We start from the raw sequence: 23,679 nt of genomic DNA, 5'->3' as shown, positions 1-23,679 counted from the left end.
GTACATAGCCACTCATTGAAACCTCAGCAGTTGTGCCATAACGATGCTATTGTAATGCCACATTTGCCTTATACAGCCAGCCCTGCGCCTGATTCGAACGCGCTCGGATGGAAGCAAGTTCCGGGGATTCGAATGAGCAGATTTTGGGGATCCATCACGCAGTTGGGAACTTGGCATCACGCTATCCGATAATTATGCGAATTCGCAATTGCTGTACACTAAATAACTATCTGTTCTAAAATTATATATCCCGCCATCCCTTGTCATCTGTCTGTTATCGCCCACGCGAGCACTTCCGCGTGTCAGTGGCCCTTAACCGGGATCCGTAAGTTCGGATCAGACCAAGCCAGCATTCACAGACGTTTGGCCACGTTTACAGAATAAAGTCGCCACTTTTTCTAGTCCGGTAGACAGTAATTGTCTGAAAAATCAGTTGCCACTTACTACCCGTGCTCGGCCATGAGCTCAGTTGCATTCTTTCCAATTACAAATCTTCTATCACAGATTTTTCTGTTTCATATCTGGAGATTATATGCAGCATTGGTGTTGTTGTAATTTCATAACTGCCAGACCGTGTACATACAATCAGCATATTATCACACTTGATGAAAATTATCCGAATGTTCGTTGAACTTGATTGCACAAAAGGCAAGTCGGCGCGTCATGCGTTGATCATGCGATTTATGTGTCACCCATGTGGTATTAGAAGATGCTGTCCATGTTTCATTTCGCATTCCTCACACTTCCATGTGAATATATTGTTGTCGACTGGTCTTTGTTCGCGTTGTGGAAACGAGCGATTCGCCATGCTACGTAATCCGTGCGGCTGTTGAAACGACGAGAGTTATTCCAGTAACACTAGCTGTGACTCTTCTTTGCTGCGGCAGCAGAGTGAAAATTGAAATGATCCATTGGTAATGTAACTAGTTCTAGTCGCGACCAGACTAAATTTGTCTATATACGTTACGACTAATACGAACCGTATCCGCGCTAAGTACACGCAAACGTCAAATCGCCTATACGACAATTCAGGCACAATCGCGCCAGCGGCTTAACGTCGCACATTTTGGCTGCCGCCGTCCGACAGCCCCCCGGAGTCTTTTCTCTCCGACCCACATTCAACAACCCTCCATCGGTATTCGCTCGTAAGAATTCATCTAGTAGACAGGAAATCCCGTATAAACAAGGCGATGTCTCGTCTCAGGAATAATACTGTATGTCTGCGTTTCTACTGTCTGTAGATATATAATAGGCTGGCATTCATGCGAACGAGGTGAACTGCCCGAACCGAGCCGCCGTGGGGCCAGAATTACTGGAACTCCCGGAGGGAACATGGTGTACGCAATACCGGCACATCCTTGAGGTAGGGCAAACGCGGCCGATTAGGTGACGCGACCGCAAAGCTTGGTGAAGCCGCAGATTAAACTTACTACTGCACAGCCGCGCGTCCACTTAATTGGCTCGCATTTTGCATCCGTCCAGTTGGCGCTTGGTGACGCGGACAAACGATGCGGGTGATTTATCTTACCCCTAACTCGTTAAGACTCCGGCTTTCCCTCTTGCTCGTTCTCGAACGCGTACGTCAGCTACCCGAAGGCGAGCTCTATGCCAGTTCTAGATTCGACAGACATGCGTGCGATTGCATGTCAAACAAGATAAGCTAAAAGTCTTGGCCAACGCGCCTACAAAGCCTACTCGTTCTTCGACTCTGACTGTATGACAATCAATTTAGGACAAGTCAGACGTTATAAATATCCTTTAATTTAATTCGTGCCTAATAATACATTCATTGCATTCAACGCATCCCATATAACATTAAACCTTCAAAACAAACCGACCGACGAGAGAAAAATCTTGCCTAAGTCGACGCATCAAACCATTCAATAATTAGTCTAATCATAGTTATTAGTACAATCAATTATGTCGCAAAATTAAACTCAACTCCAAACAATGTCCCAAAATCACAACCCCCCTCCCCACGTCAACGCCAGAGTCTAAAATAATCACCATTCCATGCAGTTCATTACGCCTCAATTCTCGGTCCGTGAGGCCCACTCAATGACCAGTCGGACCAACCGTCTGATGAGGCATGGGAGGATGTCCGTAATTGGGGGTCTGCTGAAACGGGTGATGCTGAAACCCCTGGGTCGGCTGTTGCATGGCTGACGATTGTAGAACTGATTGCTGCGCTTGATCTGATTGCCCCGGTGGTGGCATTCGTGGAATCGGCACAAGTGGAATAGGACTCAGCTGTGAATTCTGCCGGATCAGGTTGTGTTGTTGATGTTGTTGCTGCTGCTGGTGATGCGTAAGAACTGGCGCAGCAGCGATCACTTCGTGAGTAAAAGGGGTCTGTGGCGACTGCAACTGGCCGTTCTGCGGCGGCATTGGCGCCATCTGGTCTTGTTGCGGTAGTGCGATTTGTGGCTGGGAGACTCTGCCGGGATGGCCATACAAAATATCTCGCAGCCGTCGATTGTATGCCTTGACGCCGGCGAGATGCTCCCACATTGACGCCAGCGGAACGTCATCCAGGAACCCGTTCTTCTGATATAACATGTGCAACGTCGCGTTACTTTCCGAAATCAGCTCTTGCCAGATCTGCGCTTTGCGGGTGACATTATCCGGCCATGATGCTGACTGAAGCAATTGCTCTCTAATCAGCGAATATATATCGGACGGCTTGATGCGTAATAGTCGATAAATCTCCGGTAGGGCAGCCATGTTGGCAGCATCCTGCTCAAACGCGGCAAACTCCTGGGCCGTAAACCGCACTAGATCCATGAACGGCTCGGTCGTGTACAGCTGCCCAATCCTGAGTCCCAACCACTCCTTAATCCCGCCATCATCTTTCTTCATCAGAACTTCAATTGGGCTCGGTGACATATGCCCGTTGTGCCGCCATCGATATCTGATCTCAATTTGGTTGGCGTCCGTGTACTGGCGCGCGACAATCTTAGCATGACAGCCGACTTTGATTGTCTCTTTTCCCTTCCGACGCTTCTCCGGCGGCACATTCGGGTTATGCTGCGCCGTGTACGTCTTTGCATGGTTACATAAATACACATACTTGAAATCAAGGGCGCCAGCTTGTATCCGTTTCTACAGATCAGCAACGTTAGCTCCCATCACATTTGATTCATGCCAACAACACACTCACATTTTCCTTCCGGTAGTCCGCCCGCTTATGGGTATTCCATCTCATGTACATCTTCTGCTCCTTCAACCACAAGTTCCACGCCGCTTCCGATGGTCTATAAATCACGACTTCCTCCTCGCCGTTTGCACCGGACTCATCATACACTGGAAGCAGCTGACCTCCGATCCGCTTCAGCGCACCACGCAACTCGTTTGAGCCCGTCAAGTCCATATTCACCAAATCGGCCCTTTTCGCCTCTCTGCTTCTCAAATTCCCCTAATGCGTGTTAAACCAGCCAGACAGCGGTAGTCCGGATTTTTTTCGTCGTGTCGAACACGTCCCACTCTGGTGGACAACGCCCTGAGTCTGGAAAACAAATAAGGATGTTGAAGTGAAAGCGTCTCCACGATCTGCCATAAACAACACAATCACACCCTCGCCCTGACAGGCTGCAGCCCAGTCGAGACTCTGTAACGCTGTCCGGGTAACGTTCTCTGGTCGGTTTAGCCAGCGGTCCGGACCAAGCCTATGCGACTCGCCGGCGTGCAATTAGGGCTCCAGGTGTGACGGAGGATTTGGTTTGCTCCAAGCTTGTGGATGCATGATGTATATTCTGGCCAAGAATGAGCCATGGACATACATATAACTTACACATATTTCGCTAGAAACCTACGAATGCAGCCGTGGATTGGTCTTTATTCTGCAGCAGGGCTGTAGGCGGATAGGCGGATAGGCGGATTTGGCGGATAGGATATTCGCCGCGGATACGTATCCGCCATACTTTCGATTGGCGGATACAGATGGCGGATACAAATCCGCCAACCCTCAGAGAGGCGGATATCCGATCCGCCATTTTGGCGGATATGGCGGATAATCCGTATATTCTTAATTAAATTGAAAAAAAGGTCAAAATCAAACAGGGTTAGGTTTAGGGTTAGCCCTAACCCTTACCTTGCAGAGTCCGACAAGAGGTTATGCTAGCACTGTCGTACACGCTCACATGTAGCCGGGATCACCGACCAAATAAGTTGCGTCCGCTACAGCGAGTCCATTTAGAAATTCAAATATCATGTTAGTGAACTTTGCGAAATTTTTGAAGAAATAAGATATATAATAACTATTAATGAATTTTGCAAGTTTTTAAAGGCGGATAAAAAGTCCGCATCCGCCACAGCCCTGTTAAATCTGCAGTTTAACAATTACAAGCAGTCAGCGCCATGTGCATTACTAGCCGAAAGAAAAGTAAAAACCATAGACTGCTTGGGCAACTGAATCATTCTACTAGTTGTCACTAGCTGGTAGATTCCCATTATATTACAGGACTGAAAATTCTTAAAGACCTAAGTAGATCGTATTCGCAACTAAAGAGATGGGATGCGAGAACGATCACAATATGCTGACACGCTGGAGCTCCGAATAGGAATCGCTCTTCAAGAAAATCGGCCGCAGACGCAAATTACCTTATCTATTCATTTTTTGACTATTATAGTACTCTTTCGTTGAAGGACCTATTATCTACTATGCCCGTCTGCCAAACCAATACAATGATACAACAACAGAAATAGCCGATTACCTTACAATGTCTGCTTCTCTTTGACGACTGTTTTCTCGCCCTCCGTGCTAGTAGATTCAAGATCCACAGGCTCGAGACCGTCAATAACGGTAACGCCTGCCTCGACGTCCTTCTCCGCATCCGAGACACGTGGGGCAGTGAATCCCTCGACAGCGTCCTCGGCATCGACAGCGAGACCGAACTTGTTCATGACACGGCCACGTTGGTGAGCCTCACGTCTAGACATGTATAGCATGAACAGGACGCCAATAAACTCGAGACCGATAAGAGCCGTGATGATCTGGTAACCAACTATGTACTTGGGCGCCTTCTGGGTTGGGAAAATGACAACAGGCAACCAAGCGTTCATGGCGTAGGAAAGTGTGGACCCGAGGGCAGGGAGCATGCCACGCATTTCGGCGTCATCCTGGAAGATCTCGGCGGACCAGGCCAACATCATACCCCACAAAGCGTAACCGATATCGGGGCAGAAGAAAGCAAACATCTTGAGACCGAATGGAATGTTCCAGATCGCGAGCAACAAGTTACCGAAAAAACACCAGGCGACAGCGTTTAAAATAAACGCCCATCTGTATCCAATTCGGTCGGAGATATTAGCGGACAAGTAACCAGAGACTAGGGAGATAGCATAACCGCCGGTAGGAATGAGGTTAACCTGCTCTGTAGAGTAGAAGGGCAACGAATCAAGCCAGAGGTTAAAGTATCCGGTGGTATCGCAGATGTTGAACAAACACCATGGCCACAAGAAACCATACGGACGCCAGCTCTTGAACATACCAACGACCCGCTTGAATGTCAATCTCTTTGGAGCTTTTCGGCCGACTTCTTCCATGCGGACATAACTATACTCCTTTTCGATCTGCTTCATCCAGATAACGCGAGTGTTGATAGGAAAGTCAGGAATCGAGTAGTATCCGAGAAGAGCAATCGGAATGCCAATTATACCGTCGATAATGAACACCCACTGCCAGCCCTTGAATCCAGCGAGACCATTCATGTTGTGGTATACTCCAGCCTGAATGTAACCCGAAAACATGCTCGCAATAGCCCAAGCAGCATCATAAAGCTGCATGCGTTTTGCAAGCTCAGACGGTAGATACCACGAACCAAGGACCATAGCCAAACCTGGATAGGCGACGGACTCGAAGAACCCAATCATAAACCGAATACCATAAATCTGTTTGTGTCAAAGTTAGTAACATGACGGGATAATGAAAGACCTAAGAGAACTATACAGGATTAGGACTCTTGCAGCCAGCAATAGCCATCACGAGCCCTGACCAAATAAACTCGCAAGTAGGAATCCAGATGGAAGGGCGAACCCGGTTCAGAATAAACTGGGATGGGACGGCACCAATTAAGTATCCGATGTTGAAGAACGTAGTGAACAAGTTTCGTTCATTGCCGTACAAATGAAGGTCCTCCTTCATACCGGAAACGTATGCGTTGGATATGTTAGAGTTGTCGAGCGTCTTGATAAAGAACGACAGAAATGCATAGAGAAGAATGTTCGCATCGAGTTTCTGCATGTAACGTCGCTGCTTAGGAGGAAGACGAAATGTATCCCACGCCTGACCGAGAGTTCGCTGGAGCCAATTGGGTTGATAATCACCCTCGTCTATGAACATGCTGAACTTGTCTTTAATCTCCGCGGAATCCCAAGAAGACTTGGGTCGTGATCGGAAGTCATTCTCACCAGCGGTCTGCGGAAGAGGCTGAATAACCTGGAGTATAGAGTCTAAACCCATATTGCCGATAGAATAGAAACCGGACGCTGAAATGGATGAGGCTAAGAGCTGACAGCGATGAGCAACGGTCGATATTTAAACAGGCGTCCAAGCAGAAGCCCGGGCAACCTGCATAGTTCATGGTCACTCCGAAGGTGCATCGCGCAGAGCCAGATACATAGAGATAACACAATCATGATAGTACGGTCATCGAATTTACGTCTAAGCTGTATGTCCGAGCTCGTCATGTTGATAGAGTTTACTTCGACCGTGACTCTCGACTCCTTGCCATTCTTGATTGCCGACTCACGAAACGCCACGCTGATAAGCTTGCTTCATGTCGCTAGACCTAATGAGTCAGTACGCCACTATTGAAGTACTTGGCTAGGACATAAAATGCTGAGAGTACTTGCCGCAACAAACAGCTTCCATGCGTCCAAGTATTGCTTATAGATTGCCCATCCGGAATTCTCCTGGTGCAAATGTGCTTTGGCCGGTGCAAATCGGGTAGCTTATCCAGCATGGCCCGTGTGGTCAGTGTAGAGCTATGGTATGGTCTCTGAGTATGAGCTTCGGACTCTCGTTGGCTGCAATATGGCAGTCATTCCCCAACGTTCCGTAACGAGGCCAATACGAGCGTCTAAGTTTAAGGCACACAATACCTAAATACAGAGCACACTAGGGCAGTATATGGTATGGTAGGCGACTAAAAACAGCAGCCGTAAGCGAAATAGTGTGGGTGCAAGACGTACAAACGTGAGTTTGATATCTAGGAAGGGATGCAGCTTCCACGCCTCGTGCTACCTAGTCTGTACTGTGGACCGGAAAAGAACTGGAACACAGTTCTGTATCTTAGTGCATGTAGGGTTGGACCCCCAGGATTGGCTTCAGTTTAAGCTTAAACGCCAAGCCCCGACGTTATCAACGCTTGCTTGCCAATCTCCGAAGCGGCATTCCTGCACAACGTTGATCAAGGGACACCCAAATGCAACCTCTGAACGTCTGAGTCTCAGAATCTCGTGCCATGTACATACGAACATAAATCACATTCAAGCGGGTTAATTATGCTGACATGAAGTAGAACGGGACTAATCCTTGAGTTGGCCAACACTGGTCTAAGCAACTTTGGCGGCGAATCGGGCTAAATATTTCTAGAGCACCAACTCACGTCCCCGGGCCGGAAGCCCGCCCAGGAGTAATTTAGCATTCAATTCAGCCGAGAGGGGCGCCGGCTAGCCGGGGCCGGCTGAAGTTTCCGCCGGCAGCAGTTCTTATGAATCGCGATATCCGATTGGGATAAAAGACAAACTTCTATGGTATTGGAGAATCTGCGCGATTACGCAAGGAGGGTGCCGAAATAAGCTAGTTTATTATTATCTGTCAGCTGTAAATATGAAATAGCCTGCCTACTATCAGCCCAACACATGACCTGTCTACGTAACGAGAAAGCAGGGTCCACATTGGTCCTCAACTTGGAATGTGTGTCCGCTACAATCACGTCGTCATGAACGTTTGCGACGCACGAAAGTCTATTTACGAGAGTCGGATCCGGATGATCAGCACTGACCTATTAGTCGAGCCAGTTTGCTGGTTGGCCTAAGCTAACTTCGGCTTTTCGAGATATTTAAAAGATTCTAACTCTCTAGTGCAGGAGCGCAAACTTGGTTGGCGCATTGGTGGCATCACCGACCACCTCCACGCGGTATCTCTGGACTCTTAAGTAAAGAGTTAAGGGGACCGCGTAGGTATAAACCGGATTATAGCCAAATATACTGTAGACACCCATGACAATTTCTGACGTATCCAATAACTCAGCGAGTTTTTAATTTTAGCCAGCGAAATTGACGGGTGGCTGCAGTCGGCTGCCGCCGACCGCGGCAAGCTGAGTTGATTTGATTATTGAGCCCTTCTTGAGGACTCTTCGGTGGCTTGCTGGCGCCAGGTCTGTAGTTTAATAGGGCCCAGCTTCATTGTGCTAGCGACACAAGATCAGGTGCGGGATGAAGAACTACGGGTGGACATGAATACAATTTCCTCTATTCACTTTCATGTTCGAATTCGCAATTCGCTGAATAAGCCTTTATTCGTAACGAATAAAATGCCAACGACGAATAAGTTACCGATTACGAATATTATTCGGAGCTTTGCCAAGACGCTGATGAATGGCCCAAACTTTAAACCAGCCAATCAATTTGTGTCCATTCTCACGCGCTTATAAATATGTACACCAAAGTAAAAAAACATGTCTCAGAGCGGCTACGAAACTTTTTCCGACAGCTCTGGACTCTGGTCTTCGATGGCTTGCTGTTGGCTCGTTCAAACGGCCCTCATCGTGCCTATTAATTGCGAATATTACGAATGTTCGTATTCGCCTTAGTAAGGAAGGAATCGTCTATTATTCGTATTCGGATTACAGATATTTGGACCCTACATTTGGTGTAGCACCATATAAGTACTTGCAACAATAGCTAAACTAAGACCGTTTGAATAGCAGTGACCATCGGGGTGAACACCCGCGTTAGCGATACCCGAGATGCCGGTGTCACCCTAACCCTCTTCGGCTAAGAGTTCTAAACCCTGGTGACCAGGTCAGACAGAATAATAACTAGAAATATAGACTGAAGTTATCTGAGAAGTTGTGACATTATTCCTGCCTATATTAGTTGTCATTAATAGGCTGTTGCCGGTTTTGCCGATATTGACGATAAGATATCGTCGACGATACGATATCGGCATTCCTAATGTCTGACGATTGCCGTTTGACGATATTTTATAGTCCAGCCCCTGGTCCGCCGATATATATCGGCAGAATAACCTATGTAACATTTTCTCGTTATTACACCTGGATTTCTATACACAATTGTCTTGTGCCTACGTAATCATACAATAACTCATTTATCGTACATGTCTCCCATGAGCATCAACATTCGCATGGCGTTGGCCTAGACGGAGTGCCTCCGAACACCGAGCAAGTCTCTCCCCGCACTAAACACCCTTTCCACTGCAACCTTGGAAGCTGGGATTGCTAAGTAATCCCTAGCCGCAGCGGCCATCCGCGGGTACTTTTGGACCTTTTGTGTCATTAACACTGACCATCGGACGGTCAAGGTACAGGTCAATATCGGAGATAGGGCTACTAGTCTGACCTCGTGGCTGCAGCCTTTGCAGCATCCTAGACTCGACATCACTATCCTCGATTCTGCTTCGTCATCACTGCCATCGTTGAGGCTTCTGGAGTCAAGGCGCTTACAGCGAGTTGTCATCCTCTCAAAGGGAGGCATTGTGGCAAGATGACAAGGTGTTAATTGTTGAGTTAGCATTTGGGATCATAGTACTAGCTACAGATGTGCTCAAAAAAAATTACGCGTTCAGGGTATCAAAACTATTAGACACCTAATTATCGGCGACGATAATCCTTTTTTTAATTGACGATATCGTATCGTGACTATCGTCGAGCTTCTAACGTCTGTCGATACGATAGACGATAATTATCGGAAGGCATTAAGTTCGACGATGCCGATTGTCGATTTGCCCAAACCTTGCCGATATCGTATCGCCAACGGCCCTATAATTTATGTCATATTAATTGCCATGTTACGAACGTACAAAAGTTAAAGGCGGTACGTGCCTCACGGTCTTAGAGATACTAACTTTTGCAAAGAATAAGAAACTGAAGCCAGTCAATATAAACAGGTTTGAATCCATATTATTTGTCGTATGGTTGGGACGTCGAAGAGAAAGCCGAAGTCGGAGGGCCGTGCGAACAGCGGATGACTAGGATGTCATAAACCATCCTCGGTGTCCCGAGGCGCACCTGAACGCCCCCGGATGTTTACAATATTGGACTCGGCCGTATCAAGGGCGCGCATGGAAAGGGATCTGCACTGAAAGTACTTCCGCTCTGGAGTCAAACTCTGCACCCTTGATGATAGGACTGAACACTGTGCTGATACTGTTACTGACACGTCGGTGCAAAACAGCTCTGTACTGGGGCGAAATGGTTGCTGAACTCACTGAGGTATTCGTTGACGTTGTGCGTAGCGATCGACTCTGTCGGCGCATGCTCTGTTAAATTAAAGAAGATATGTATTTACTGCTCGGATCTAATCGATCAAATAAGAATACTAATTTGCATTGGCTATATGTCCTTATACACGAGGGCGAAAACCAGAGCTCCAACATCACATCTTCCGTTGGCTATATGCACCGGACACAACTAATCCCAGGGACTCGTTTAGCAAAGAGGAACCTGGAGATACAATCGTTGATTTTCACTGCGGACAATTTATCCGGAGCTCGACAGTTGCAACCGCAATAAACGGAGTCAAGTATCGCACAAAATAAAGCTGAACGTGCCATCGTCTTTGTTGGCTACCGATACGACAAAGTCTGTGTTTATCTTAATCCCGCTGCACCTGCACAACACGTCATTGCAAATTGTGTTGAACAAACGTAGAACAACAGTAACGGGTGGACTTCATAGAGCTGCCTACAGTGTGCGTCGATGTTTATCGGAACGCCGCGTGGCAAAACGGAGTGGAAGCTAGTGATCAATATTTCAATTGCTGCTTAGGTGACGGAGGAGGACTGTGTAAATTAACGCATAATAATAGAGAATTCAAGCAACAAATATCTCACTGGTTTGACTCGGGAGACCCACAAATTCCCGCCGTTTCTCGGCACCGACGCCAAAAGGGTTGGTGTCGTGCAGTCGATTTCGAACGCCCAAACCAGCTTGAAGCCGTCCGAGTGTTCGGCAGCCCTCAGGGCTCCTTGGCCATTGCCACCCGGTTGCTACGATTTGCCCACTACTATTTATGATAAGAAGTATAGAGCAAGTATGCCGTACAAAGGCTATAGGCGGATAGGCGGATAGGATATTTTTTTCCATCTTTCGATTGGCGGATGCAGATGGCGGATATGGCGGGTAGTTCGTATATTCTCTAATTAAATTTAAAAAAGGTCAAAATCTAACATCCTCAGCAACAATCGCGTATACTAAGAAGCGCAATATCAAATAAGTCAACCTATGGTCTGAAAAGTAGATGATGAACGTGCTCACATGTAGCGGCGATGACGGACCAAATAAGTTGGGTCCGCTACAAGCGAGTCCATTATAGGAAATTCAAATATCATGTTAGTGAACTTTGCGAAATTTTTAAAGAAATTAGATATTAAGATATATAATATTAATGAATTTTGTAAATTTTTGAAGGTGGATGGCGGATTTGGCGGATATCCTCCAGATATCTGGCGGATACAAAGGCGGATAAATATCTTCCAATTTCAAAAAGGCGGATGGCGGATGCGGATATGGGAAAATTTGGCGGATATCCGTATCTGCCACAGCCCTGTCAGCTGTACCATGTGAGCAAATTCAAGGAACTGCGACTCTTCTGCGACTATTCAAGATAGTTGTATTATGACACAGTGTCTAGAACTATGTCAGCAATGGGCAACACTAGCTACGATATTTCTGTATTCTGGAGCGCTCAAGTGATTTTTAGGCCAGCTAAAATGCTCGCTAAATTATTTCTCGGCTCTTTACAAATGAAGACGGCAAAGGGGAGTGGATGATTGGCCATCGTTTCTTCGACATAATATTCATCTTCCAAATACCATTACGATTGACGGCGACTTTATAACCTTTCGAGTGGCTCACGCAAGTTTAACTATTGAAATCTCTGCCGCATAGTGTATAGAGACAGATGTCACACATAATCTCCAAGCCTAATTGACTACGTGATCACACATCACGTCTGTGGGAACCCCCAGTCGGCGGCCGGGTATCTCAGACAAGGTGCGAGGACACTTGATCGGCTATTTCGATTAGCTAGGGCTCGAAAACTTCACTTGGTTGTACATGTATGGAGCCTTATTTAGGGAAATTTGACAAGGAGCGGGTGGGTCCGTCTTGGCACGTCGAGTCCTCAAGGGTGGCCACTATTTACTAATTCAAACTAATTCACGAGATGTCGCAATCGAGAATGATTCGGAATATAAATATAATTTGAGCAACATCTCGACCATTATTACGCCCTACCAAGTAATTACTACACTCGCCTATTATATCGTGAGCAATTGCCGCTACCGAAACATGTGCTACGCATCGCGAGGAACTAATAAATATTACACGAAGCAGGAGCTGAATCACGATATCAATTGACTCTTCACATATGTGGCGAGCTTGACATGTTTCTTCGGTCAGTATTAGCATAATCTTCGCTGTCGCCCATCGATAGCTGCACTGCCACCACAGGTCATCTAGTGAAAGCTCTTAGAGTCGTCACTATTAAAATCTAAGGCATGAGCCAATGCAACCATCGTGATCGCCCAAAAAAAAACACCAACGCCGAGATTGGTGTCTCGGCCACAAGAACCAGGCAGGACCTACAGACTAATGCCGATTTTTAATCATAACTTGCTAATCGCGATAGCACCTAACAATTGGCAGTTCTCGGGTAAGCATTAAGGGAATTATATTTTGCTGTTCTATCCTGGCGACATGAGCCACATATTGAACAAAAAGTCGGCCCGTGAGCGCACAATAGTGTAGGGGTTGTTGCGTCATATCAACCATCAGAATAGCCTAAATCTGGAATGGCGGTAATCTGTGCCAGTGAGGCCGGCGGTACCCACTGGAGATCCACTCTAGTATGTGCGTCAAGACTACGTTACAATTTTGTGCAACTTCTTGGCTATAGATAACAGAGATAACAGCAAGCTGTGACCTCATTATCATTGGAATGCCGTTCCTTCTGTGCCACCAGCTCTTGGTCTGTCCATATACTTAGGATTCATGGATCAGCCTTAGTGCTGTCGCTACTGGCGTCAATTCAATGCTGGTCATTTGACAATTTACTGTCGACGCACCGACTAGCCGTGATCTGTGCCTCCTGCATGTTGCTGTCAACGGGATCCTTGAAGGAGTGAGGTATATCAATCCTGGGCGCCTCTCTGCTCAGGCCTTGCTAACGTTCTTGTAGTCTATTTCCTTTAGCAGGAATGAGTTTCCTCCAATGGTCTTGCTGCTCACTACCGCGAGAATCTCACTGTGCGTTGAGAGTATAAGGATGTTAAGTTTGCTACCTCGACCAATCCATTACAAAATGGTTGCAGTATTTAAAGTTAACTCGTATCAGCGGGTTATCTAGCTAACGGACCTATTCAAGAATCGATTTTACTTTCTTTTCTCATTAAGACCCTTTTCTTACTAACAATGGGAACATTCCGTCAGAAAGAACTACGACAACAAGCGCAGACCGTTGACTACTTTCTTTTGCTAGACAGCTGGTATTTCTCCGCCCTCAACGGAATTCCTGCTCTAATTCGGATTCGACGTTGAGTTCGTCTGGTCGATTATTGTTTGTTATGGCTGACGCCATGTTATATCATTAAACGCAGAATGAAGAGTTGCGGTAGCTGTTCTAGAGGATCTAGTAGTTCTAGAGTTTACCTACCATTGGGAAGCTCTCATTTCAGAGTTTGATATGGAGTAATACAAAATATCTGCTTGTGTAAACTATGACGCGCTCCATATGATATTTAAATTTATATGCATTAGACGCGTCAATATTATATGCATGCGCGATTCGGGACATATCGCTATATAAATTCCTAAAGTATGTCTCGTGCCCATTTTAATGGATACAAGCCTTTGGAACTACTAGGGATCACAACAACGATTGCCGGGGACTACCGACTCTGTTCCATCACACCTTTCGCTTGGCACGACTAAAGGTCAACGGTGTACACAGCGGAGCTGGAATCGCCACAGTGGAACGCCGCATCGTTAGTCTAGTAAGTGCGATTGGGCTTACCGTAAACTTGCCCGCTCCTTAACATGGACCAGTGGCCAAGCTTGGTTGGTACATGGCATACATCCTGACTCAATCATCCCCGTTTTATCGCACCCACTTTGAGGGAAAAATCCACAATCGGTCGAACCGACACGCCTCATATGAGAGTACATATACAGTACATACCATCGATTGCGGCGGGCGCTGCTACAGGCGTTATGGCAAAACGGCCACAACTTCAGAAGACAGCGAGAGTAGTGTCCGCAATTGCAGCCCCAATATAAGCCGCGTCGGTGAACACGTCCGTTGAACAGGATACTTCATTCTTGCCCTTTCCAAGGATATCAATCCTAGGAGACATCTCCACGGAATTAGTGCAATTACTATTAGCCATCGGGTTGGTTGGTTAGAAATGGGGCGATTACACTACCGAGTATGGACGCTCTCTCCAGGTATTGATGGAAATAAAGTTATGCTATGCAGTGCTTTATGTCGACTGCCATGCCTTGACTCTTGGACAAGATCTTCTCGGCATGCTGGCTACTTTATTCTATCTCCCATATTCCAAGCCTGTTCCAGACATAATGAGTTTCATTGCCTTATCGGTTATCAAGCAGGGAATTAATGGCCGATAAGGCTCTGCGCCATGCTAAAGGAAGATTAGGATTGCTGAGCTGCACTCTATATATTCTGTTGCTTATGTCCTGACCTGACTGACGATCTGACTCTGTCATTAACGAAAATGGGATTCATGCAGACCTTCAACAAACTCTTCGGTTATAACCGGGAGGACGAACAGCGCCGCCTTGCTGAGCTACGAGCGCTTACGGCAGAGGAGAAAGCTGAACGGTTCGCCGATCTTATTGATAAAGATGACTTTGAGCCGTCAAAGATGGCATTGTTTTTTGGGCAGTTTTGGGATACATTCAAAAAACCGCCAAGGCAGAGAAAATATGTTCAAAAGCTTGACTTGAATATACTGTAAGTACTTTCCTGTATGCTGATTGTGACAGTTCTAATTCTCTGTAGTATCTATTCCCTATTGTCATTCTTCATTAAGACACTTGACAATTCCAATATTTCTAACGCATTTGTCTCTGGCATGAAGGAGGATCTCAGTCTTTACGGTCAGGAGCGTAATTTGTTCACGACATTCTTCAATGTTGGCTATATCGTCGGCCTTGTTCCCTCACAGTTTGTGCTCAACCGTGTCCGCCCATCAATTTGGATTCCTACCTGTGAGCTTGTTTGGTCGGGCTTGGTGATGATCATGGCTGCGGCCCAGGGTCCGAATCTTTTATACGCGATGAGATTCCTCCTTGGCGTTCTTGAGTCTTGCGCCTACCCCGGATTTGCTCTCGTCTTGGGTTCGTGGTATCGTCCGGATGAATTAGCGAAGCGTATGACAATGTATGATTCTGCTTGGTCTATCGCATACATGTTTTCCGGATATATTCAGGCTGGTGTCTACACGTCCATGAACGGCCTTGCTGGACTAGCTGGGTGGCGTTGGCTATTTATCATCGATGGCCTGATTGGTGTTCCCATCGGTTTGCTCGGCTATTACTCTGTGGCGGACTTTCCAATCAATTCGCGTGTTCGATGGTTGAGTCAGGCCGAGAAGGACTTTTCTGTGGTCAGAATGGAAGAAATTGGTCGCAGGGCGCCAAAGAAGCTCACGGTGAAGCGATTTTTCAACATTCTAAAGTCATGGCGTCCGTATGCCTTTGTTGTTCCGTGGGCGTTATTTTCCATTTGTGACACTACAAACTATTGGAACCTCTGGCTCAAGGATCTCGGCATTTATTCCGTGCAGCAGATCAACTTGATTCCGACTGGTGGATATGCGCTAGGACTTGTTGCCGGCTATACATATGCCAACTTTTCTGACCGCGTCGGCACGCGATGGCCGTTCATTATGATTGCGGTATTGTTTACCTTCATTGGCAACTTGTTGCTTGCGATCTGGAACATTCCATTTGGCCTCAAGTTCTTCGCATTCTTGTGCCCTATGATCGGTAAGACTTGACACTGTGAGATTTACTATCTACCCAACAATTTGTTATTAATGCTGTTCAGGCTATCCATTGTGGTCACTCATGCTGACGTGGTCTGCGGAAGTCTTCCAGGACGATAGCGAGCTGCGTGGCCTGCTCCCGGCCATGGGCTCCACGATTTCGTACGCCATTCAGGCTTGGCTTCCTCTGTTAATTTTCCCTACACCTGAGGCACCTGTTTACAAGATCGGCTATAAACTCACGACTGCGCTTACCGTGGTTGAGGGATCGAGCATAATGTTCTTCCTGTATATGAGCAGGCGCGAGCAGAAGCAGCGTGGTATGGTTATTAACAAGTTTGGTCTTGCAGTTATGGCTGAGGATCTCGAGGGTTTGGAGCTGTCGCCTGCTAGCGGTACGGCAAGCATTGAGGAGAAGAATAGAACTGAGATAGGTGCTGTTGAAAAGCAACAGTAGATTTTTTGAATATTGTTTGAATTTTGTGATTGTAATTAAGTGACGATGGAGATGCTCTAATAGCCCTGTCCCAGGATTTTAATATTTCTTAATACAACAACTTACATATATAAAGTAATGAGATAAGACTTGACACTGAGAGATTTACTATCTACGCAACAATTTGTTCTTAATGCTGTTCAGGCTATCATGCATTGTGGCGTTGCCCGCGCAATTTCGTGGCACTCCGCGGTATCTTATCGGATAATCCGATTGTCTACACCAACCCGCCCACACAACCGACCTCATTGACAGAGAACTTAACAATGCTTGGGTAAATTGTCAGTCGCGCTTCTTGCGCGAAGTACTAGAAGGGAATATATTTATATTCGGCAGATTGATGGCAGAATGAGTTGAGGAAGAGTTCGGGTTGCTCGAATATGCATCTGATAATACTTGAAGCATCGCAGACAATACTTGCGCGGGCGATAATCCGGCTTGTCACGTTCAATTCGCACTCTGCACAGCGCGCAATCGTCTCATATTTTGCATTACTTTGGCTTATCCGTTGTCTAAGGGGTAGTATATAGACTACCTGGATCGGTCGAACCTCGGACAAAGACGGACTTAGAGCCAACTAGAGTCGCTCCGGCGCAATCGCCTGGCGATAGGCGCTGAACAGCACAGCCACGGCTACTGCGGCAGTATGGCTGGTGCAAGTGCAGGAGAGCGGAGTTAAACCGGCACGCGGCGAGATTGCCCTAACCCTCTAACATTGATGGAGTGCTAAGCCCCTGCATTGGGGCGGTGGCCCGAGCCAGCGACCTCACCGACGAAACCTGCCACAAACGAAAATGCCAAAACATCCCATCTGTCGGAGTAACAACGCTGCTGTTAAAATCTGCATCTGTTGTATGACAACCTACGAGCCTATCCACTGCAAAATATATTTACACGCGGCGTTGGTGACAGCCATTGTGGGTCTCGAAGCAGAACCGCCCTTTGCGCGCGGGATTGTCTATCTAAAAAAACTGTCGCGAAAGCACGCGAGGCGGACTTAATGCACTGGCGTGCGGCTCAAGGCGAGAATTCAGACAGCTGTACTCGACGACGACTGATAAACTGGCGCTCTTCCTTCAACACCTTTCCAATTCACCACCCGAGTCCCGGTTGTTTACTGTCGTAGGGTCAATACGGCTCCTCCTTTCGTATAATGGCATTTTGCCCCGATCCAGAGGGCTGGGGCCCTGTGTCCCCGGTCTATTACAACTTCACTCCGTGTTTCGCCGACTCGGTCTTCCCGCTTCTGCTCGGCCTCGGCTTGCTTATTCTTTTTCCTCGAGACCTCAGAGCTCTCAAAAAGTCCCCCGCGGTTTTTTCTCCAACAACTGCATGGTTCTACGTCAAGTTTGCTCTGCTCGCAACTATCATCCTTTGCCAGGCCGTCTACGTTGCCATTCTTGGTTCTATAGCCGGCAGCCTGCGTGATTTTCGCATTGTTGCTACGCTGGTCTACATCGCATCATTGGGAGCCGCTGGATATGTCCAGTATCTCGAGCACTTCCGCGCGCGCGTGCCGAGTGGAATTGTACTCTTCTACTGGTTCTTGAGCGTTATCACAGGCTTTATGAGGTTTTACGGGCAAGCGCAGCGGAAAGTATGGAACCAACATGAGACTCTCTTTACTTCATTCGTGCTTGGACTGGTTGCGACAATTGGAGAGCTACTGGGTACGTCTAAAGTTCTTTTTTTATTTTGATACTTCTAACAGGAATAGTGGCTGCGTGCATTCCAAGACCGCCTTCACAGTATGAGTCTCTCAACACCGAGATGGACAGTTCCCCGGAAGCCAGAGCCAACATTTTCTCGCGGCTCACGTTTTCCTACTTGACAAAACTTATGAAACTTGGCTACGAGAATTTTCTCACTGAGGAAGACTTGCCGGATCTTCCTCCTAGCTCGCGAACCGACAAGACAAGGGAAGATTTTGATGTTTCGTGGCAAACAGAGAAGAAGGCTGCAGTTCCATCACTGCCTCGTGCGCTATTCCGCTGCTTTGGCGCTACGTATTTGGTTGCCGTTTGCTTTAAGCTTACTGGCGATGTCCTTGCGTTCATGCAGCCGAACCTGTTGCGCCGCCTATTAGTGTTCGTCAGTTCCTACAAGAATGACACTCTGGATGAACCGGTTCCACTTTCCAGCGGAATTATCATTGCTTTGGGCATGTTTGCCTGTTCTTTTGGTCAGACTATGATGCAACAGCAATATTTTGCTCGTGTTTTCAGCACCGGCATGAATATCAAGTCGTCTCTCACGTCGTGTATCTACCGCAAGTCCATGTTTTTGTCAAATGACGCTCGGCAGGCCAAATCCACCGGTGATATTGTCAATCTTATGACGGTCGACGTGCAGCGATTGCAGGAGCTTACTCAGTCGGGCCAGGCGCTCTGGTCTGGGCCGTTTCAGATCATATTGTGCCTGTACAACTTGCATGCGCTCCTCGGAAACAGCATGTGGGCCGGTGTTGCCGTCACGTTGTGCACCATTTCGCTTAACGCTTACATTGCTCGGAAGCAGCGTGCGTTGCAAAAAGTTCAAATGAAAGTCAAAGATAAGCGTACTCGACTTACTGGCGAGATTTTGGTGTCCATCAAGTCCATCAAGCTCTATGCATGGGAGGAATCATTTATCGCAAGGCTGAATGAGATTCGAAACAACCAGGAGCTAGCAAATCTCCGAAAGAAGGGCGTGTATTCTGCTATTGCCAATTTTGTTGGCTCGTGCGCTCCATTTTTTGTTTCCTGCTCGACATTCGCATTGTTTGTCTGGACCGCCGGCAAACCTCTCACGACCGATATCGTATTCCCGGCCTTGACATTATTCAATCTTCTCTCCAACCCTCTCACTCAGATCCCGCAAGTCATTACCCAGTTTGTTGAAGCGACCGTCGCTGCCACTCGTCTGCGTGATTTCCTTGTATCGTCTGAGCTCCAGCCTGATGCTGTGACGCATCTTGATGCTGCTACTGAACCGGGCCAATCAGCTGCGACTATCACGAACGGCACCTTCCTGTGGGATGAAGCGGGCACGCACCCTCCAGCTCTTAAGAATGTCTCATTCGATGTCAAGCTTGGTCAGCTTGCATGCATTGTTGGTCGTGTCGGCGCCGGAAAATCAGCTATGCTTCAAGCACTTCTAGGTGATCTGTACCGGGAATCTGGAAATGTGGCTGTCCGCGGTCATGTTGCATACTGTTCTCAAGTCCCATGGATTATGAATGCGACCGTCAAGGAGAATATTTTGTTCGGCAAGCGATTCCACGCGGATTTCTACGAGAAGACAGTACGCGCTTGTGCGTTGGTAGAGGACTTTGGCGTTCTTCCGGACGGAGACGAAACTATCGTCGGTGAAAAGGGAATCAGTTTGTCTGGTGGCCAGAAAGCGCGATTGGCGTTAGCGCGAGCTGTGTATACTCGTGCTGATGTCTACATTCTCGACGATCCGTTGTCGGCGGTTGATCAGCACGTTGGCCGTCATCTGATTGACAATGTCCTTGGACCCCAGGGATTGCTGGCCTCCAAGACTAAGATTATGGCTACGAATGCGATTGCCGTTCTTGCCCAGGCGGACTCTATTACCATGTTGCGTGATGGTGGAATAGTCGAGACTGGATTGTACGCGGATGTTATGAGACGAACGGATAGCGAGATTTACAAGTTGATCGATGAGTTCGGTACTCAACGAGAGCAAGAAGAGGTCGTCGAAGAGACGGACGAGAAGGCTGATCCGTTGGCGTCCGGCGAGGATGACGAGGAGGATGACGATGTCGTGGACTTTTACGGTGGAAAGTTCGGTGCACCTCTACGCCGAGCTAGTACTGCCAGTTTTAAGAAGCCAACGCTTATCGACGATATCCCCAATCGACGGTCCAAGCAGGTCAAGGAGCATTCCGAAAAGGGCCAAGTCAAGTTTGGTGTCTATAAGGAGTATATCAAGGCTGCCAATCTCTCGGTTGTTGTGATTTTCATTTTCCTCATGATAGGTTCGAACAGTATGTCTGTTGGTGGCAATGTTTGGCTTAAGCATTGGAGTGATGTGAACACGCAATACGGTGATAACCCCGATACGGGCAAATATCTCGGCATCTATCTTTTCTTTGGTGTTACTTCAGCCTTCTTAACTCTGTTCTACACGCTTGTACTATGGATTTTTTGCACTATCGAGGCGGCTAAAACGTTGCATGATCGTATGCTCCGACATGTTATCCGTTCTCCGATGTCGTTTTTTGACACTACTCCTCTGGGACGCATCATCAACAGATTCACGGCAGATGTGAACAGAGTCGACGAGGTTCTCGCGCGAGTATTTACCAACTTCTTCACGAATACGTTCAAAGTTCTATTCTCAATTTTCGTCATCTCATCTGCCAATCCGGCGTTTATCCTCCTGGTGATTCCCATCACCTTCCTCTACATCTTCTACCAAAAGTTCTATCTTCGGACGTCTCGTGAGCTAAAACGGCTCGAATCCGTCTCTCGATCGCCGATCTACGCTCATTTCCAGGAGAGTCTTAACGGCGTCAGCACGGTCCGTGCATACTCGCAGATCCGTCGATTCAACCGCACCAACGAATATCATATTGATTTCAATAATAAGGCGTACTACCCATCAATGATTGCGCGCCGTTGGCTTGCTATTCGTCTCGAATTTCTCGGCAGCACGATTATCTTCTTCGCGGCGTTTCTTTCCATCCTGGCCATCGCGTCGGGCCGGTTGTCGTCTGGTCTTGTCGGACTGACCATGTCTTATGCTTTCCAGATTACGCAGGCCTTGAGTGCTATTGTCCGCATGACTGTCGAAGTCGAGATTTCGACCGTGTCTGTCGAGCGTATTTTGGAGTACTGCAAGTTGCCAGGTGAAGCGCCTGAAGTTATTGAGAATAATCGCCCGCCAACAGACTGGCCTATGAATGGTGCAGTTGAGTTCCATGACTACTCTACAAGGTACCGAGCTGGTATGTATTTTAAAATGCTTTTCTTGGCATTGAGAACATTTGCTAATTGTTTAGGCTTGGATCTTGTGTTAAAAGGGGTCAATCTTAAGATTAAGCCGCGTGAAAAGATCGGCATTGTTGGCCGTACTGGTGCAGGTAAGTCGTCGCTCACGCTCGCACTATTCCGCATGATTGAGCCAGTCGGTGGATTCATTTCTATCGATCGTGTCAATACCAGCAAGCTCGGCCTTCGCGATCTTCGACAGCGACTTGCTATTATCCCCCAAGATTCGCAAGCGTTTGAGGGTAGTGTTCGCGAGAATCTGGATCCTGGCAGCCGATTTTCGGACGACCAACTATGGCATGCATTGGAGCTTAGTCACCTGAAGAACCATATCACTGGCATGGACGGAGGACTTTACGCCCGTGTCAACGAAGGTGGTTCAAATTTCAGTGTTGGACAGCGACAGTTGATGTCCCTTGCTCGCGCACTTCTCGCCCCTAGCAAGATTCTTGTTCTCGACGAAGCCACAGCCGCGGTCGATGTCGAGACCGATCAGATTATCCAAGAAACCATCAGAAAGGAGTTCAAAGACCGGACCATTCTCACCATCGCGCATCGGTTGAACACGATTATTGATTCAGATAGGATTGTGGTTCTAGCTGCGGGTAAAATCGTTGAATTTGATACGCCTGAGGTATTATTGAGGAACAAGAACAGTCTGTTCTATTCGTTGTGCAAACAGGGTGGCTTGGTTGAGTGAAATTGAACATTATTGGCATTGCATATTATTCATTCCGAAACGTTGTATGTTTAGAGATTGCATTTTGAGTTGTTTATCTTGAATATGAAAGACACATTGAAGGACGCCCGCATCGAGTCATTAGTTCATTGCTCCTGCGATATTGCCACCTACGTACGCGGACGCTGTATCTGCAATAGCATGTGTCCCGTCGTGTCCCGTCATTGATCCAACTAGCTGCCACAATAAATCAGTCGCTGGACCTCGCAGACGGCCCGAGGCATGATGAATACATCAACTCCCTTGGAATTAAGGTTCAATACAGCAGCCGATCAAAGTTTGACGTTCATAAAGGTCAAAACTTAACCAATGTATCTGCAATGTCCGCTGGTGTCATGAGAGGACTTTGCCTACAGCTATGACGCTGCAAGCTACGCGCCGGATGCGACGTCTTGTGGAGATACGGTGTTCTCTGCTGCTGAGCAGCCGGATTCAAAGTGCTTTGATTGGGAATTCTGCGGAAAACCGATAACCAACGTTCTCGAAAGAGTCAAAAATAGACAAGCAGATATTCTTATCAGGAACCGGGACATATGAAGTTAGACTAGCGAGGTCAAGTACATCAGGCCCAGCCCACCTAGAGTCCTAGACGCCTTAGATATAGTGACGAGGGCCATAAACGATATCTCCTTTGCGGCAGCCTGCAAATGCGAACTAATATCTAGAGTTAGCAAGAATGACAACATAAAGCGAACAGTCAATCAAGAAAGAAGCTTCTCCGCGATTCTCCCTGGTTCTCAAGTCCGCAAGTGGGGTTAGGGGTTGCTTTGTTGACGTAGCGCGTCACGCGCTGATTTCCGCGCGATAAACTGCAAGTGCACAACACAACACGGACTCACGCGTTTATCCATCTCGCGAGGACGTGTTTGATCTTGCGGCTCTGCAGGTATGATGGACGGTTGGCTCAGGGTTTCTTGGTTTATGTGTACATCTATCTAAAGCTTCAATACTAATGTAAACATCTATATTCAGATCGCTGTCTGTATTATTTACGCTCTAGGATTGTTTAAATGTACATTATTGGTGGACGTCACGGTTTGTGCCCTGACGTGAACCAGGCACGGCCAAATGAGGCTCTCAAGTACTAAGAATGATGCACCTGGTATTTGTGGGCAGACCCGGTGCATCAGAATGACAAATCAGGTTTTACTGAGACCCAGGAGATCAATTTGACATACCGGGTACGGTCATC

At 47.3% G+C, this 23,679-nt stretch overlaps 4 protein-coding genes across 4 annotated transcripts; 2 read left to right on the top strand and 2 right to left on the bottom strand.

The window, feature by feature from the left end:
• Positions 1 to 1,694: 1,694 nt before the first annotated feature.
• On the bottom strand, positions 1,695 to 3,585 carry POJ06DRAFT_99149 (uncharacterized protein). Its single transcript, XM_056191880.1, has 2 exons — positions 3,161 to 3,585; positions 1,695 to 3,102 (listed from the first exon to the last, which is right to left on the bottom strand). Exons 1-2 carry the CDS (start codon positions 3,368 to 3,370, stop codon positions 2,056 to 2,058), a joined length of 1,257 nt encoding a protein of 418 aa, XP_056045031.1. The 5' UTR covers positions 3,371 to 3,585; the 3' UTR covers positions 1,695 to 2,055.
• Positions 3,586 to 4,235: 650 nt separating this feature from the next.
• POJ06DRAFT_99111 (major facilitator superfamily domain-containing protein) lies at positions 4,236 to 6,624 on the bottom strand. The gene is made up of 2 exons (XM_056191879.1): positions 5,948 to 6,624; positions 4,236 to 5,889 (listed from the first exon to the last, which is right to left on the bottom strand). Exons 1-2 carry the CDS (start codon positions 6,458 to 6,460, stop codon positions 4,714 to 4,716), a joined length of 1,689 nt encoding a protein of 562 aa, XP_056045030.1. The 5' UTR covers positions 6,461 to 6,624; the 3' UTR covers positions 4,236 to 4,713.
• Positions 6,625 to 14,764: 8,140 nt separating this feature from the next.
• POJ06DRAFT_99034 (major facilitator superfamily domain-containing protein) lies at positions 14,765 to 16,810 on the top strand. Its single transcript, XM_056191878.1, has 3 exons — positions 14,765 to 15,219; positions 15,268 to 16,256; positions 16,318 to 16,810. The coding sequence occupies exons 1-3, from the start codon at positions 14,981 to 14,983 to the stop codon at positions 16,710 to 16,712; spliced, it is 1,623 nt and encodes a 540-aa protein (XP_056045029.1). The 5' UTR covers positions 14,765 to 14,980; the 3' UTR covers positions 16,713 to 16,810.
• Positions 16,811 to 17,851: 1,041 nt separating this feature from the next.
• Positions 17,852 to 22,554, top strand: POJ06DRAFT_222100 (P-loop containing nucleoside triphosphate hydrolase protein). The gene is made up of 3 exons (XM_056185639.1): positions 17,852 to 18,421; positions 18,469 to 21,705; positions 21,760 to 22,554. Exons 1-3 carry the CDS (start codon positions 17,905 to 17,907, stop codon positions 22,446 to 22,448), a joined length of 4,443 nt encoding a protein of 1,480 aa, XP_056045028.1. The 5' UTR covers positions 17,852 to 17,904; the 3' UTR covers positions 22,449 to 22,554.
• The last annotated feature ends 1,125 nt before the right edge of the window (positions 22,555 to 23,679 follow it).

The sequence above is a fragment of the Lipomyces tetrasporus genome (genome assembly GCF_029532465.1).
Source record: "Lipomyces tetrasporus strain NRRL Y-64009 chromosome Unknown POJ06scaffold_4, whole genome shotgun sequence".
Taxonomy (NCBI): domain Eukaryota; kingdom Fungi; phylum Ascomycota; class Lipomycetes; order Lipomycetales; family Lipomycetaceae; genus Lipomyces; species Lipomyces tetrasporus.
Note: the sequence above shows the minus strand (reverse complement) of the source record. Positions and strands in the feature narration are given on the sequence as shown.

Coding starts and splice junctions, on each gene's coding strand:
- POJ06DRAFT_99111 (XM_056191879.1), bottom strand. CDS start 6,460: ATGGGTTTAGACTCTATACTCCAGGTTATTCAGCCTCTTCCGCAGACC. Junction 5,890..5,947: donor GCTGCAAGAGTCCTAATCCT/GTATAGTTCTCT, acceptor TGACACAAACAG/ATTTATGGTATTCGGTTTAT.
- POJ06DRAFT_222100 (XM_056185639.1), top strand. CDS start 17,905: ATGGCATTTTGCCCCGATCCAGAGGGCTGGGGCCCTGTGTCCCCGGTC. Junction 18,422..18,468: donor GACAATTGGAGAGCTACTGG/GTACGTCTAAAG, acceptor TAACAGGAATAG/TGGCTGCGTGCATTCCAAGA. Junction 21,706..21,759: donor CTCTACAAGGTACCGAGCTG/GTATGTATTTTA, acceptor CTAATTGTTTAG/GCTTGGATCTTGTGTTAAAA.
- POJ06DRAFT_99149 (XM_056191880.1), bottom strand. CDS start 3,370: ATGGACTTGACGGGCTCAAACGAGTTGCGTGGTGCGCTGAAGCGGATC. Junction 3,103..3,160: donor CGGACTACCGGAAGGAAAAT/GTGAGTGTGTTG, acceptor GCTGATCTGTAG/AAACGGATACAAGCTGGCGC.
- POJ06DRAFT_99034 (XM_056191878.1), top strand. CDS start 14,981: ATGGGATTCATGCAGACCTTCAACAAACTCTTCGGTTATAACCGGGAG. Junction 15,220..15,267: donor AAGCTTGACTTGAATATACT/GTAAGTACTTTC, acceptor AATTCTCTGTAG/TATCTATTCCCTATTGTCAT. Junction 16,257..16,317: donor ATTCTTGTGCCCTATGATCG/GTAAGACTTGAC, acceptor AATGCTGTTCAG/GCTATCCATTGTGGTCACTC.